The sequence below is a fragment of the Hordeum vulgare genome, chromosome 4H (assembly GCF_904849725.1).
Source record: "Hordeum vulgare subsp. vulgare chromosome 4H, MorexV3_pseudomolecules_assembly, whole genome shotgun sequence".
Lineage (NCBI taxonomy): Eukaryota > Viridiplantae > Streptophyta > Magnoliopsida > Poales > Poaceae > Hordeum > Hordeum vulgare.
In genome coordinates, this window is record NC_058521.1 from 62,961,177 (window position 1) to 62,976,864 (window position 15,688).

The following is a 15,688-nucleotide window of genomic DNA, read 5'->3' on the forward strand; positions in this document are numbered from 1 at the left end:
CTACGAAAATTTATTTCGAAAGCTTGAAAAGACGTCGAATCAAACCAATCTGCTTTCGCAAGGCAGGCATAAACACCACCCCCTAAACCATCAATCAATCAGCCTGATTACGAAGACTGCAGGCTAAACGACTAGAAATAGTGCCGTCTTAACAGACGGCTGCGATCATCCCGCGGTGCAATCTCATCCGCCCACAGCAAACCGGAAAACCACCCGGGCAAAAAGTCCGAAACCGACAGCAGCGGCGGAGCCACGGCCACCCCTGTTTCTGTTTCAGCAACTTTCTCCAAGAAAAAACAACCCTTCTTCTTTCCCCACTTGCACTCCAAGCTCCACCCTTAATTACTCGCCAATTCCTCCAGCGCCACGAGTATATATACAGGCCTCAGCCTCACCTTCGTTCCTCACCAAAATCCACATCCAACGAGCTGCAAAGCAGAAGCAGCAACAAAGGTCAAAAGAGCGATCTTTCTCTTTGAGTTCCCGCAGCGATCGAGTGTAAGTTAATGGCGACCGCCGGGAAGGTGATCAAGTGCAAAGGTTCGTCCACGAAAATTTGCTTGGTCAGCGAAGAAACTCTGGCAGTGCTGATTGGTTTGGTTCTTGGGTGACTGCAGCGGCGGTGGCATGGGAGGCCGGGAAGCCGCTCTCGATCGAGGAGGTGGAGGTGGCGCCGCCGCAGGCCATGGAGGTGCGAGTCAAGATCCTCTACACCGCCCTCTGCCACACTGACGTCTACTTCTGGGAAGCCAAGGTATGTCCGCGCGCGCATCAGGCATTCAGACCGTAGTTTTCAGGTTTTCAGGTTTCTCAAGTGTGTAACATGGGCCAGTGGCTAACTTGGCGTGGCTCTGCTTCTGTAGGGGCAAACTCCGGTTTTCCCAAGGATCTTAGGCCATGAGGCTGGAGGGTACGCATCTTCTCTGTCTCTATCTTATTCTGTTACCATTTTGCTGTTAATTTGGTGGGATCTTGAATCTTATATTATACCCCTTCCGATCCATATTACTCATACTAAATTGTACTAAAGCAGCGACACATAATATGGATCGAAGGGAATAGTTTATTCACGTTAGCTTTCTAGTAATTCTTATTTTTTAAACAAGATTAGCTTTCTCATTATGCCATCCTGGATCTTTATTTGTTAGTGGTAGCTAACTATATACAGCAAGTATCAGTATTTTATCGCCATGTTATAAAAACAACATCTTAATAATCATGGGACAGCTTTGTTACACAAACTCCCTCAAAGTGCTTTGCTTTGTAGAATATATATTTTTATTTTTATTTTCTACATATTTTATAGTTTATTTAGAGTGACTAATTTCCTTCGCTGCTGTCAGTTCACTCTTTAGTTGGCATTTTAATAATTAATACTGTCTTAGTCTTAACAATTAAAGTATTATTTTTTTCCAAAATTTACTTTTTCCTTACAGTATTGTTGAGAGCGTCGGAGAGGGCGTGACCGAGCTCGTGCCAGGTGACCATGTCCTGCCGGTGTTCACTGGCGAGTGCAAGGATTGTGCTCACTGCAAGTCAGAGGAGAGCAACCTCTGTGACCTCCTCAGGATCAATGTCGACCGGGGCGTGATGATCGGCGATGGGCAGTCCCGCTTCACCACCGGTGGGAAACCGATATTCCACTTCGTCGGAACCTCTACCTTCAGCGAGTACACCGTGATCCATGTTGGGTGCCTAGCGAAGATTAACCCCGAGGCGCCCCTTGACAAAGTTTGTGTTCTCAGCTGCGGTATCTCAACTGGTAAGGCATTGCTCTGATTGGTACTCTCTCTGTATTTTAGTCATCTAAACGCTTTTATATTAGTTTACAAAGAAAGTATTTCCCGATGAAGCGCCATATGCATATTGCCTCATTGATAAGTTACTGAAAAGTCATTTTTTTTCTTCAGGTCTTGGTGCGACTCTCAATGTCGCAAAACCGAAAAAGGGTTCGACGGTGGCAATTTTTGGTCTTGGAGCTGTAGGCCTTGCTGTAAGTGACGAAGGATATTTATCTTCCACAATGTACTAGTACTACAGGTTGATTAGAATTATTCCCTACCACCATGACTGATTGATGTATGTGTTCACTCGATCAGGCCATGGAAGGGGCCAAGATGGCTGGGGCATCAAGGATCATTGGTGTGGACTTGAACCCTGCAAAGTACGAACAAGGTACAGTCTGCTTCTATCTACAGAAAGAAAAACAAATCCATTTGGTGAATGTTGGTTTGTGGACAACACACTGAACTTTAGCAACATGTCAATTTTCAGCTAAGAAGTTTGGCTGCACAGACTTTGTAAACCCAAAGGACCACACCAAGCCAGTGCAAGAGGTCCATCAAGTTCTCTGCCTGAGCATACATCAGTCCCTTAATTTGTCCATGGGATGGAAAATCATTCGTCGAATGCTGACAATTGAATTGTTCTCCAGGTGCTTGTCGAGATGACAAACGGCGGAGTCGACAGAGCAGTGGAGTGTACGGGACACATTGACGCCATGATATCCGCCTTCGAATGCGTTCACGATGTATGCTCTCGATGGTAAAGCCGTAGATCGACTAGGCATAGATAGATCCGGTGAAACCTTTTACTCACCTAGTCCCGAGCCCGAGGAACTCCCTGCTCCGGCCATCAGTGCCGGTGTAGTCGTCGGTGGCGTGAGGGAAGAGGTGTGGTCGTGGGTGGTGCTTCCCGTGAGCACTGCGCTAACCCTAGATCGGAAGGGGATTTAGATGGGGAGTCTGGCGGCGTGGTGAACCTCTACCGTGCGCCCCGGTCCCCACCACTTTATATATAGCGCAGGTCACAGGGGGCCACCAACCATAACGGGTTGGGCGCCCCCGATCAGGGCGCATAGATCAAGGGCCCGGTGGACCGTTGGGCCCACGCGGAAGAGATCAACCTAACACTCGAGTCTCGACGCAAATATAGTTTGATCATTGTGAGCATTGATGTGTCTTTCTGCTTTAAACTGAAATTCTGAAATTTGAATGTAGGGGTGGGGCGTGGCCGTGCTGGTGGGCGTCCCGCACAAGGAGGCGGTGTTCAAGACACACCCGATGAACTTCCTCAACGAGAGGACCCTGAAGGGCACCTTCTTCGGCAACTACAAGCCGCGCACTGACCTCCCGGAAGTCGTCGAGATGTACATGAGGAAGGAGCTGGACCTGGAGAAGTTCATCACGCACAACGTGCCATTCTCGCAGATCAACACGGCGTTCGACCTCATGCTCAAGGGAGAGGGACTTCGCTGCGTCATGAGGATGGACGAGTAGATCGACTGATCGAGCTTCTTCGTCACATCCCTCGCTGCTTTCAGATTTGGTGCTCGAGAAAAACGAACAAAAAAAGTTTGTAAGATCTTACCTCCGGTAATAATGTATAGTGAGCATGTGTTGAGCTCTTTTTTGTCACAAAGAACCAACATGTATGTGTTTTGTCACAAGGAACCAACATGTATGGTTTGATCTTTATTTTCAGTGTGTCGCGATCGCGACGCGACCGTTTGAGCAATCTGTTTGGGCGTACATGAACATTTTCCACAGTGTAATAATTTGCAGTTTCCCACATCGGCATCTTCATTTTTAACTGCAAATCACCTTCTGATGTTTTATCTTCTTTGCAGAAAGTTATTTTTTTTTACTTATTGATGGTGAAAACACTAAATTATTTCAAGTCCAAATTCTACGGGAACAGTTATGATCATAAAGTAAAATTCAGCAAGCCTGCCGGATGAAGCTCTAGGCCACAAAGACCAAGAGGAACTTGGAATGAACTTGGATGCCTGTGTGTGCGCGGCGCTTTATTTGTAGAGAGAATTCCTTATTTAACTCTATGCTTAAATTTTATGCCCCATTTAACATCGACAAATTATTTCTTCCCTATATAACAATAAGTCTAAGTTTTATGTTTTTTATAACACTTTTGTTCATTTTAAGCATAAATAACATTTGAAAAGACCATTTTGCTCCTCATATGGTATGCTTGTGTGTGCGCTGCTGTATGTGCGTGTGCGTGCACACATGCTTGCTGCTGATGTTGCGTCTTTGCTGCTGCATGTTTGTGTGTGCGTGCGCGCGTGTGCTGTTGCATTGATATTGTGCGTGCTACTGTCCAGCACATACACATATCATATGAAGGGCAAAAGAGTCTTTTCATATGTCATTTTGGCTTAAAATGAACAAAAATGTCATTAAAGGGCATAAAATTTAAGCTAGTTGCTGTACAGGTAAGAAAAAAAAGTTCAGTATCAAATAAGGAAACGAAATTTAAGATAGTTTTAAATAAGGAATTGTTGCGGGACGAAAGCCATTTTTGATAGACCTCATTATAATAAGTATTTTGGATCCAAAACTCTCCCCTGGATAGAACAGAACTCTCATTTCTCGGAGGGCTTTGCGACAGTCAAACATAGATTTTTGAGTTTTGCTTCGGTACACCCCCTTAAAGGTGTGCACGAATTTTAAAGTTACTTTAAAAGGATATTGTCATATTAACCTGTAGATCAAACATTACTGAATACAATGATTTGGACAGGAAGTATTATTCAAGAGGTACATTTTAATCTCCGCCTTTAATCTGCAACAAAATCCGTACAAAAACAGGTTTGAAACATTATGTAGACCAGAAAATATTTGGAAAACGTTATCTTTCAGCCTGCTGATCCCGCTCCTGCGTTCGTTTGTAACTCTGATTAACACGTGGCCATGTGATTGTGAGTAAAACTGAGGAAAGGAAAGAGCAAAGGGACGCGACCTCGTGAGCGTGCTACGTGTCGTCGATTGCCATGGTACTCGCGAGAATCGGCCGGCTTGATGGTTTTAATTTCTTTTTTGCAGCAAGTACTCCATTGCAATGGCGGCCAACACCCGCTAGCCGCAATTTTTTGCAAAATGTTTCTGCAACAAGTGTCATGTTGCAAAAAAATACTACAACATTAACTCTATTGCAAGGCTTCTGCAACACGACCATTATTGCAAAGATGTGGACACGTAGAAAATATTCTTCAAATATTTCTGCAACATAATCTTTGTTGTAGAAAGTCTTCTATAAAAAATCTATTGCAAAAATAATAATTTTACAAATGTATCCGCAACACTATATTTGTTGGAGACAATATTCTATAACAAACTCTGCTGGAAAAAAAATACAGGTATTTCCGCAACATGATCTTTGTTGCAAAAAATATTACATAACAAATTTTGTTGTAAAAAATAATAATTTACAGACATTTTTACAATATGATCTATGTTACAAAAAAATCTGCAACATAATCTATGTTATAAAAGTTAAAATACCCTTTAGCCATTTAATGACACTAAATGCGGTTAGCGACCCGACCAATCTTTTAAAAAGATAGTTCGGCAAACGTGTAGGAGCGACCAAAATATTTACAGTTATTCCTTAAGACGGAGTTGCATAGACGACAAGTAACTCTGCTCACAACAGGGTTCCTAATTTCAATGAAATTTCATAATTTTTGATGTGATCCGAATACTTTTAACCCTGAAATTTTGATCCATATTCAAATGTATTTAAAAATAAATTTAAATTAGGTTATAATTAGTGAATTTTGAAAGTGAAAACCCCTAAATATTTTCCGAAATATGTGAATACGTTTTGTTCGACAATGTCTGACATTTCAGAAATTTCGGCAATGCCTGAGATTATTTTGTGTTCAAAAACCTTGGCTCGCGTGCTGACGGTGGATGCAAAAGGAAGATGACACTCATTTTTTTTCAAGGCTGTAATTTCTTATTCTTATATGGAAGTTTTCGTAGAGGCTGGTTTAATTTAACATATAGCCTTGGGTCTTTTCCGCAAAAGAAGGCAACAACTATGAAACGAGCATCCTTCTTCTTCTTTATTTCTAAGAGGAAAACGAGCATCCCTCTTTGTTCTTCGAGAGAACAATCTCAATCTAATAATAAAGCAAATATAGTTTCTGGTCGTCCGTCATGATATTTTTGTAAAAAAGTTTCTCCATTTTCAGTTAATCAACCCGCAATCCTTTTTTAAATGAGAAAAACGTTTCGTCGTGCCACTTTTACAAAAAAAAACCCCGACGTTTTCTGAAATCAACCCGCAGTCCGGATTTAAGTCAGAAAACGAATCTTTTTTGCATTGTTCCGAAACCCCCCTGATGTTTCAGGTAATCAACCCGTCCTCCGTATTTTAATGAAAAAAAACCTAACTTTTCAGTTAATCAATTCAAATTTTATCTAAAACAAAATTATCCATATCTTTTAAACCGTAGCTTCGATTTTAACATGTTATATCTGAAATTTGATTAAAAAAATATGTAGAATCTAAATAGAATGTTATTTTTAGCTGTTGAATACTTATTAAATATTATTTTTAGTGCAAACTTAATCTGTAGTGTACGGTCTTTTTTCCCTCTCTTTCCGACGACTACGAATTGCAATAAACATCCATTTAATTAAAACCAAATTGAAAGAAAAGAAAACATCGTTAACCACACATGCTCACCTTTGAAAAACCTCATGGGGAGAAACAACATATTTTTCATCTTATTCCTAATGATTGTACATTCAAACGGGTTTTCGTTGTGTGAGCACTAAAGCCGTCGTCGGCAACACAAATGTGATGCCATGTGAAAATATATTGCGTTTAAAGTGTGTGTTATCTTCTCTTCCGTTGCAACGCACGAGCTCTTCCACTGGTAAACTTAAAAAACGGACAGACGTCAATCCTATATACACTTTTGAATCTCCTGCGGGGGAGCAACTGAAAGTGAAAACCGACAGCCAGCAATCCAGCATGCATATGCTCCAATCCGGCAGATGTCGAGAACCACCGACAACATTTCAGCTGCCCATTTGGATCGCGGACTTGCAAAACGACGAGACGAGGTGGACGCCCTGCTGTTTTCGCAGTTGGTTTTCCGCCCCGGTTTTTCGTCACCAAGTCAGCCCTCTCCTGGCCTAATCGTCGGTTTTTTACTCTGTCCTGGCCGCCGTTGACCCGTAGCCCCTTGGTCGTCACGTCACTCCGATTTCGATATACCACACGGGGCCGAGGTTTGAAACCGGCGGAGACGCGCGCAGACAGGCGAACGGAGGCCGGACACCCCTGTTTCGGTCGCCCTGTCCAAGGAAAACAGCCCATCTTCTTTCCCCACTTGCACTCCAAGCTAGCCTAATTAGTTTCGTCTGATTTTGATTTTGGTTCATGTTTGAGGACGGGGATCTAAATTTGCATGGCTGGTTGCAGCGGTGGTGCCATGGGAGGCCGGGAAGCCGCTATCGGGCGAGGAGGTGGAGGTGGCGCCGCCGCAGGCCATGGAGGTGCGAGTCAGGATCCTCCACCGCACTCTGCCACACCGACGTCTACTTCTGGAAGGCCAAGGTATCCACACAGCTACACGATTGTATCTCATGGTCGGGTATGGCGACGAAGAGACACGGATCAATGGATAGATAATTAACTTTCGATCTTCTGCTTGGATTTGTGCAGGGGCAAACTCCGGTTTTCCCTAGGATCTTGGGCCATGAAGCTGGAGGGTATGCGTCCTCTCTGTCCCCGTCTTACTCTGTTTCAGCTTTGTTGCTTGGAGGAATCTTGGATCCTAAATCATAGTAGTTTATTCATATTGGCTTCTAGTTTTAGTCGTACTGATTCATGGTCTGTCAGTGATACTAGATTGATAACTATATACGGCAAGTGTCCATATTTTATTGCCATGGCATAAAACAGTATGACTAATTATAGTCATCCTGAATACTGATCTGTCAGTGGTACTAGATTGATAACTATATAAAGCAAGTATCCACATATTTTATTGCCAATGGGATTAAACATATGAAGAATCATGGGAAAACGTCATGCATGACACAAGCTCAAATTATAAAGTGATTTGTACAATCATATAGGTTTGAACTAGTTAATTTTCCCATGTCCTGTGTGCTCCTGCTCTCCTCATTATATCTTTATCACATTTAATTTCGCAGAAAAAAATTCGTGACATATTTTGAGTTGCTAATTTCCTTGCCAGTTATCAGTTTTATTAAAGTGGAATCTTTCTTCATTTTAATGAATAGTAGTATCCCTTGTGTTTTCTCTTTATAGTTTATCTTTGCTGGTATCTCTTTTCACAAATTGCTTCTTTGTCGCAGTATTGTCGAGAGCGTTCCGGAGGGTGTGACCGAGCTCGTGCCAGGTGACCATGTCCTCCCGGTGTTCACCGACGAGTGCAAGGAGTGTGCTCACTCCAAGTCAGACGAGAGCAACCTTTGCGACCTCCTCAGGATCAACGTGGATCGTGGTGTGATGATCGGCGATGGGGAGTCTCGCTTCAGCATTAATGGGAAACCGATCTTCCACTTTGTTGGGATCTCCACCTTCAGTGAGTACACTGTGATCCATGTTGTGTGCCTCGCAAAGATCAACCTGGAGACGCCCCTTGACAAAGTTTGTGTTCTCAGCTGTGGCATCTCAACCGGTAAGAGATGGCTCCTCATGCCATTGTTTCCAAATGAAACACAATGTTTAGGGTGCCTCCATTAGTTGCTGAATTGTCATTTTTTTTCTACAGGACTTGGTGCTACCCTTGTTAGGATACGAGTTGCATAGGATAAGGAAAGTGGTTTAAACTTGTTTCTATCTCTTCCTCTCTCTCTTATCTCATGTAACCTCTTGTGAGGATCTCGACTTGTATCTCAAGGCATTGCCCATATAAATATATTGCGGCCCGAGACAAAGGGTTCTACGATTCATCATATGGTCATCAGAGCCCTTCCTCTTGACGTCTAGCCACCGAGAAGAAACCAATCCCATCGATCGTGTAGAGAGGCAACCATGTCAGGCACCACGCTCTCCACCGCTGCATCCACCCCGCTCACACCCACCACGCCCACATCCACCTCCAGCAGCTCGCCCTCTCTCGGTCCACCTCCATCGAAGAAGCTCACAAGGACAAACTTCCTTCTCTGGAAGGCTGCCGTGCTACCCCAGATCAAGGGAGCATAGATGGAACACTTCCTCGACGCCGCAAGTCCGGCGCCCCCTGCCACCATCACCATCACCAAGGATGGGAAGGAAGAGCATGTCTTCAACTACGCCAGATCAATCTGGTATGCGCAGAAACAACAGGTACAAGGATACCTCATGGGATCTCTGTCTCGAGAGGTCCTTGCTCAAGTTGCAATGCTTCAGACGTCGGCCGAGGTATGAACCTCCATCCATGCCATGTTCACTGCGCAAACACAAGCTCAGAAGATCAACACAAGAATGGCGCTCACCAATCTGCAAAAAAGTAATCTAACCATGGCAGAATACCTTGGGAAAATTAAAACCCTTACAGATGAAGTTGCCTGCGCCGGTGCACCGCTCGGAGACGCTGAGATCATCTCCCACGCCATAGCCGGCCTCGACATCGACTACAATCCCGTGATCTCAGCTCTGGCTGCGCGGGTTGAACCTGTTACGGTTCAGGAGCTGTACAGCCAGCTTCTGAGCTTCGACGCCCGTCTCAGCATGCTGCAAGGAGCCAACCTGCGCCAGTCTTTTGTCAACGCCGCTTCACGCGGACGTGGCCGTGGGCGTGGACAGCAGGGGCGCGGACGCGGAAACAACAACGACGACGGGCGCGGTGGCAACCAGGGTCAGGCTCGCCCTGGTGGTGGTGACCGTGGCGGCGGTGATCGCGGCGGTGGCTACAACAACGACGGCTACAACAACAATCGTCGGCCTAGATGTCAGCTGTGCAAGAAACCGGGCCATGAAGTCATTGACTGCTGGCACTCGTATGATGAGGACTTCATGCCCGACACACGGCATGCTGCTGCAGCCACCCGAGAGCACGGTGGAGCTGACGATGAGACGGTATGGTACGCCGACTCTGGTGCTACAGATCATGTCACGAACGAGCTAGAGAAGCTTGCCCTCCGAGAGAGGTACCACAACAATGATCAGATTCACACCGCAAGCGGTGGAGGTATGGACATTCTTCACATTAGTCAATCCTCTATTAATTCCCCTAGCCTTAAACGTGATCTTGTCCTTAAAGATGTTCTTCATGTTCCTCAAGCCGATAAAAATCTAGCTTCCATGTCTCGTTTGACATCAGACAATAATATTTTCTTTGAAACTCATCCTACCTATTTTTTCATCAAGGATCGGGCAACAAGGGAGCTCATCCACCACGGTAGATGCATTGGAGGACTATACCCCATCACATCAAGAGTCTTTGATCGAAAGCGTCGTCATCAAGTTCATTCTGCCATTAAGCCCTCATTAGACAAATGGCACCAAAGATTAGGGCATCCTTCTTCAAATATAGTCAAGCAAGTGTCAATAAAGGCAACCTTGCGTTGTCACGTAGCTTCGAAAGTGAGTCAGTCTGTGAAGCTTGTCAATGTGCCAAGAGTCACCAACTTCCCTATCCTTTGTCAAACAGTGTGTCTCATGCTCCTTTAGAGCTTATTTTCAGTGATGTATGGGGTCATGCAAGAGATTCTTTTGGTAGAAAGAAATACTATGTCAGTTTTATTGATGATTATAGCAAATTCACATGGATATAGTTGCTTAAATTCAAGTCTGAAGTCTTTTCTGTTTTCCAAGAGTTCCAAAAACTTGTTGAAAGACAATTTGACAAAAAGATCCTTGCAGTCCAAAGTGACTGGGGAGGAGAGTATGAGAAACTCAACTCCTTCTTTCGTAGCATTGGCATTGTTCATCATGTCTCATGTTCCCATGCACATCAACAAAACGGTTCAGCCGAACGTAAACATCGTCATATTGTGGAAGTTGGCCTATCACTCCTAGCTCATGCATCAATGCCACTCAAATATTCGGATGAGGCTTTTATCACGGTCACCTATCTCATAAATCGCTTGCCTAGTCGAGTCATTAGCAACACTACTTCCTTGGAACGTTTGTTTCATCTAAAAACCAGACTATAGCTCTCTCAAAAATTTTGGGTGTCGTGGGTATACGTCTGACAGTAGATGTATGGGGTACGAAAGGATGGGCAGAGCCTTAGCTACGACGAGGATGTATGAGTTCAAGCCCCTCTACGGTGGAGGTAAAAGCCCTACGTCTCAGTGCTCTTGGGAGCTTAGTGTCGAGTGGATTATAGGATTACAGCAAGTGCCAACCCCTGCACCAGTGGGGAAGGGCGGCTTATATAGAGTGCGTTGCCCTTCATAATGGCCGGTGGACAGGGGTGGAATAGTGGCGAATAAATGCCTACGTTACAGGTAACGTAAGCCTTAAATGTTAATAATGCTGTATGAAAACGTATGACCGTTGCCCTCCTGGGAGGTTACGATGTATAGAGTGGAATCCAGTCGGTACGTTAAATATGCTCCGAGTGCTCGTCGCCGACTGGATGATGGAGGCGTCCTTAGTTCAGTCGAAACTGTCTAAGGGCCTTGCCCTCTATGAAGGGTAGTCCTTGGGTAGGACCTATAGGACAGGCCTATGACCCTACCCTGGGACTATAACCCCATCATTAGTCCCCGGATGGATAGGGGTTGGAACGATGAAGTGATGTCTGGAGTATGGAACCGACTGGTATGGAGGTGACTTTAGCGTTGTTTGCCTCGATCCATTCTATCCTTTCAACCAGTGATCCGAGTGAATATACCAGTGAAACGAACCGTCAGGGACCGAGTGCTTCCGCGGAATCTTTCGACGTGACTCGTCAAACTGACAACGCCAGATTTTCCTGGATCTTCAAATTTCGGTTGCCGCGCGCTCAGCGGGGATGACGACATCGCCATCGAGTAGGTTTTGCCTCCTCGATTACCGCGCCTTTATCTTCTCCACTAACCTCGCAGTAGCCGGTTGGGGGGATAAGATCTCGGGTCCACCTGTTAGTGACCCAGTCGGAAGCCTATTTAAGCCTCTCCGGCGGGATTTCCTGTTGCGCTGCTCATCTGCCTCGCATTAATCCCGCTCCTCCCGCAACTCTCTGCATGCCTCAAGCCTCCTCCTCTGCGGATCCGTCGCCTTCGCCATGACGAAGGGGCAGACCAGCAAACTCGAGTCGCAGAAGAAGAAGAAGAAGAAGAAGGGGGCGGCCCCTACTCAGCAGCGGCAGCGGGCGCTGCCGGCGGGTTGGATCCAGGGGGATTTACTCCCCTCCTCGGTGACGGAGGACGACTTGCTGGAGCTGGTGGAGCATGGCATGATCGTCAACAAGTCCTGGAGGCTGTCGGAAGGCGAGACGGAGCCGGCGTCGAAGGAGGGGAAGCGCGTTCTGCTGCTCAGCCACGTGTTCCGAGGCTTCTCCTTGCCTCCCCATCCTTTCTTTCGAGGTATCATGACTTACTTTGGGGTGCAGCTCCATCATTTTCCTCCGAACGCAATAGCCCACCTTGCTGCATTCGTCACCCTTTGCGAGTGCTTTATTGGATGCCCCCCCCACTGGGGGCTCTTCAAGTACGTCTTCTCCGCTAGATCCCAAACCGTCAAAAAGCTTAGCCAGTCGGACGATCAGAACCATATTCTCCAGCTCTGAGGGGGATTTAGGTTTCCAGAAGAAAACAAAGAGTACCTACCCCCCTCTCCAGTTGTCCGAGTCAGTTAGGAACTAGCAATCGTCCTGGTTTTATTGCCAGGATATTGCTTGTCCGAATGCTTCGAGTGGGTTGCCACCTTTTAGCCTAGACCATCCGGGCCCTCCCAGGAAGCTTGCGCTCTCTAAGGGGGAAAGGATCCAGATCCAGCCTTTGGTCGACGCGCTGATAGCCATCGTCCGCAAGGGAGTCACCGACACGGACCTGCTGGAGACTCTTCTGGGTCGGCGCATCCAGCCGCTGCAGGCCCGACACCACGCCATGTGGCACTACGCGGGGCCTTCGGATTCCACTCGGTCTCATCCAGAGTGTGTGAGCGGGGAGACTGTGCGTGCGTGGGTCAGCGGCATCACAGGCGCGTGCGATAACCTCGAAGGAGCCCGGCGGGTGAAGCCCTTCCGCGCCGACAATCCTCCTCCGAATGAGGTGAGCACATCTTGTCGAGTGCTTTTAATCTTCTTAGATTTATTTCTTTTCTTGTCCCGCCGACTGCGTTGCCGACTGTGTTTTGTGCAGGAGTGGACCAACTGGTATTCTACCATCTCGAACGGGAATCCAGCCGAGGAAGAGGAGGGCAGCCAGGAGGGCAGCATGGATAGCGCCGAGTACGTCTCCGACAGTGGGGAGACGGAGGGGGAGACGAAAGAGGAGGAGGAGGAGGAGGATGGGGAGCAGAGCTCGCCACCTTCACCACTAGAGCACCGAACTAAGTGCCGTCACGATCCCGCTGCTCCGCCGGCTCCTCCAGCGGCCCCGAGTGCTCCGCCAGCCCCTCCCGTGGCTCCGAGTGCTCGGAGTGTGAAGAGGACCAGGGACGCTGCTGCCGAGCCCATGAACCAGCCGTCTAAGGTGGCCAAACCTAGTGGGCCCAAGCCTCGGAAAGCTTTGCCTTGGATGAGGATCGCTGTTCCAGTCGCCTCAGCGTAAGTGTCTTGTTCTTCCATCTTCCTTCAGTATCCGATTGAACTCATGCTTATCCGTCGAGTGGATTTCACTCAACAGAGCTGCTACCTCCGCCACCTCTCTGCCGCGCTAGCACGATGATCCCATGGACACGGATAACGCCGCCACGTCCCAGCAAGGTACGTTGTCACGACTCTGAGAGCTGCATTACTGTTTGGTGAGTGCTGTCCTTGGTCTTGACCTTTTTCTGCAATTTCATTTTGTTCAGTCGGGCTTCCTTCGGAGGTGATCCATCTGGAGGACGACGACCAAAGGGGGTCGGAGCCCGTTTTGGTGCCTGTCCCTGGGGTTATCCCATCTACTGCCGCTCCCACCATGAACGTGCCACTGACTGAGACGGGGCCGCCGACTGAGACGGTGCCCCTCACGGCAGAACCGACTGGAGCGGAGCTCGGGATTCCCAGGGAGTCTTCTGCCATGCCCGCGCCGGGTCCATCGGCTGTTCAATATGACGCCCGACGCCTCCCCGAAGACCAGGTGGGGGCCGCCAAGGACGCCATGGTGCAGGTGGAGCTGATGGCGGGTGACGCCAAGGGAGCGTATTACTCCATCGCGTCTCTGTATAAGAAGAGCTTGGAGCTTCCGGACGACATCCGAGTAAGTGCGCTAGTAAGTGTTTATATTCCTCTTGGCACCCACTGGGGGTTTCAGCGATACGCTGGGATAAAGTAGGATGCTTTTGCAGTGGTTCAATCCGAGTGAACCCAGTGGGTGTAGTCCCCGAGACTTCTGTCGAGTGCTTGCACCGGCAGTTGTCTTTATATGTATTTTCCGTAATCTGAACAGATCAGAGCTGATCTGCCCGAATGGTACCAGTGGGGGCACTCCGAGTGCACCCACTGGGTGTAGTCCCCGAGAGTAGTGTTACTCGGGTCGAGTAATAGTAATCTCATAATGTTGTTTGTTTGCTATGGAGCTCGATAGGGCCGACCTGTTCGAGCTTCATACCAGTGGGGTCACTCTTAGTGAACCCACTGGGTGTAGTCCCCGAGACCGCTGTCGATTGCTTGCATCGGCAGGGGCCTGAAGAATTTTGGTCTTTGAATGTTTTGTCGTATCTGACGGGACTTTTTACTTGTTGAATGTGGCTGATCCTCCCTTTGTGTCTCTTTGGCAGAAGACTTGCGAAATGGGATCTGCGTACAATGCTCTGAAGGCTGAGAAGATTCAACTTGCTGTGGACTTGGAGGTGGCTGTGAATGACCTGGCTGGTGTGAAGGAGGCTCTTGCTGACCGAGAGAAATCTTTGGAGGAGTCTCGGGAGACGAACAAGGCATTGCTAGCCGAAGTTGAAAAAATGAAGAGTCAGAGATCTGAATGGATGGGCCAGCTGAAGGTGATGAACACTCGGTGCATGGCGCAGGAGAACTACATCAGCGACTGGGCAAGGAAGATGGTTGCACTGCTTGGTGGTAAGTTGCTGTTGAGTGCTTCTTGACTTTGGAGTTCACTCCACGCTTACTTTCTGCTTGTCTTTTCTTTGCAGACTTCTGTTGGGACGTTGAGACTGAAGCAGCCGACATTGAACGATCGCTTGTTCCGAACGTTCCACTCGGCGATGAAGCCAACCGGGACATGCTCCGAGCGCATATTCGCCTTAGCAGGGTGGGACCTTTGATTGACCGCCTGAGAAAAGTTGTTGGCCGAATCGACAAGGAGTTGTGGCCAGAAGACGACTCCCGGAGTGAAATAGATGGGCTGATGACTCGGCTGGAGGACGTCCCAAGCAGAGTGCAGGCATGGAAGAAGTCTGCCGCTCGTTGTGGTGCGGACGTGGCGCTATCTTTGGTCCGAGTGCACTGGAAGGAAGCTCGCGAAGAAAAGCTGAAGATGTTGCAGGTCGCCAACACCAAGAAGCTTCGATTCGAAGATTTCATGGAGACCTTCCTCGACACAGCCACCCGCATTGCAGACGGAATCGACCTTGACACCTTTGTGGAGTCTGCCAGTCCCGGCGACGCTTGAAAAACTTTATGGTGAACGCACATTTACCTCGGTATGCCGAGTTGTATCTGTATTAAACTTTGGCCACTTCTGTTGGCCGTCACATTCGTGGTTCGGTGTGGATAAGCTTGATTCACACCGAGCCGACTGATCGTAGTTCCAACTTTGAATTCGAAACGGATCTTTTGCTCTTCTTTTGCTAAGTTTTTTTTGACACGATTTTGGCTCGTGGTTTT

The 15,688-nt window shown here is 47.4% G+C and overlaps 2 protein-coding genes and 1 non-coding gene across 4 annotated transcripts in view; all 3 read left to right on the forward strand.

Annotated features, from left to right (window-relative positions):
* Positions 1-251: 251 nt before the first annotated feature.
* Positions 252-3,570, forward strand: LOC123447885 (alcohol dehydrogenase 3-like). 2 transcript variants are annotated; one of them, XM_045124600.1, is made up of 9 exons: positions 252-540; positions 618-754; positions 864-910; positions 1,437-1,762; positions 1,911-1,993; positions 2,100-2,175; positions 2,275-2,336; positions 2,435-2,544; positions 3,000-3,570. In XM_045124600.1, the coding sequence occupies exons 1-9, from the start codon at positions 507-509 to the stop codon at positions 3,064-3,066; spliced, it is 942 nt and encodes a 313-aa protein (XP_044980535.1). In that variant the 5' UTR covers positions 252-506; the 3' UTR covers positions 3,067-3,570. The 2 variants fall into 2 exon arrangements, with proteins under 2 accessions (XP_044980535.1, XP_044980534.1); XM_045124599.1 differs by having other exon boundaries at positions 2,435-2,530.
* A 3,284-nt stretch (positions 3,571-6,854) lies between these two features.
* LOC123447886 (alcohol dehydrogenase 3-like) overlaps positions 6,855-15,688 on the forward strand; it is a 42,688-nt gene continuing 33,854 nt past the window's right edge. The window contains exons 1-4 of the mRNA XM_045124601.1: positions 6,855-7,371; positions 7,480-7,526; positions 8,139-8,464; positions 8,558-8,567. Coding sequence (XP_044980536.1) covers positions 7,195-7,371; positions 7,480-7,526; positions 8,139-8,464; positions 8,558-8,567 — 560 coding nt within the window. The 5' untranslated portion in view covers positions 6,855-7,194. The remainder of the gene's footprint in view (positions 7,372-7,479; positions 7,527-8,138; positions 8,465-8,557; positions 8,568-15,688) is intronic.
* Positions 9,349-9,487, forward strand: LOC123451578. Its single transcript, XR_006632418.1, has one exon. It is a non-coding gene; the product is annotated as a small nucleolar RNA Z247 (small nucleolar RNA).

What these genes read in the sequence shown, in the direction of transcription:
- LOC123447885 (XM_045124599.1), top strand. Translation starts at nt 507, where the DNA reads ATGGCGACCGCCGGGAAGGTGATCAAGTGCAAAG. An exon ending in GAAGGTGATCAAGTGCAAAG is followed by an intron (nt 541 to 617) that starts GTTCGTCCACGA and finishes GGGTGACTGCAG; the next exon opens with CGGCGGTGGCATGGGAGGCC. An exon ending in CCCTGCAAAGTACGAACAAG is followed by an intron (nt 2,176 to 2,274) that starts GTACAGTCTGCT and finishes GTCAATTTTCAG; the next exon opens with CTAAGAAGTTTGGCTGCACA.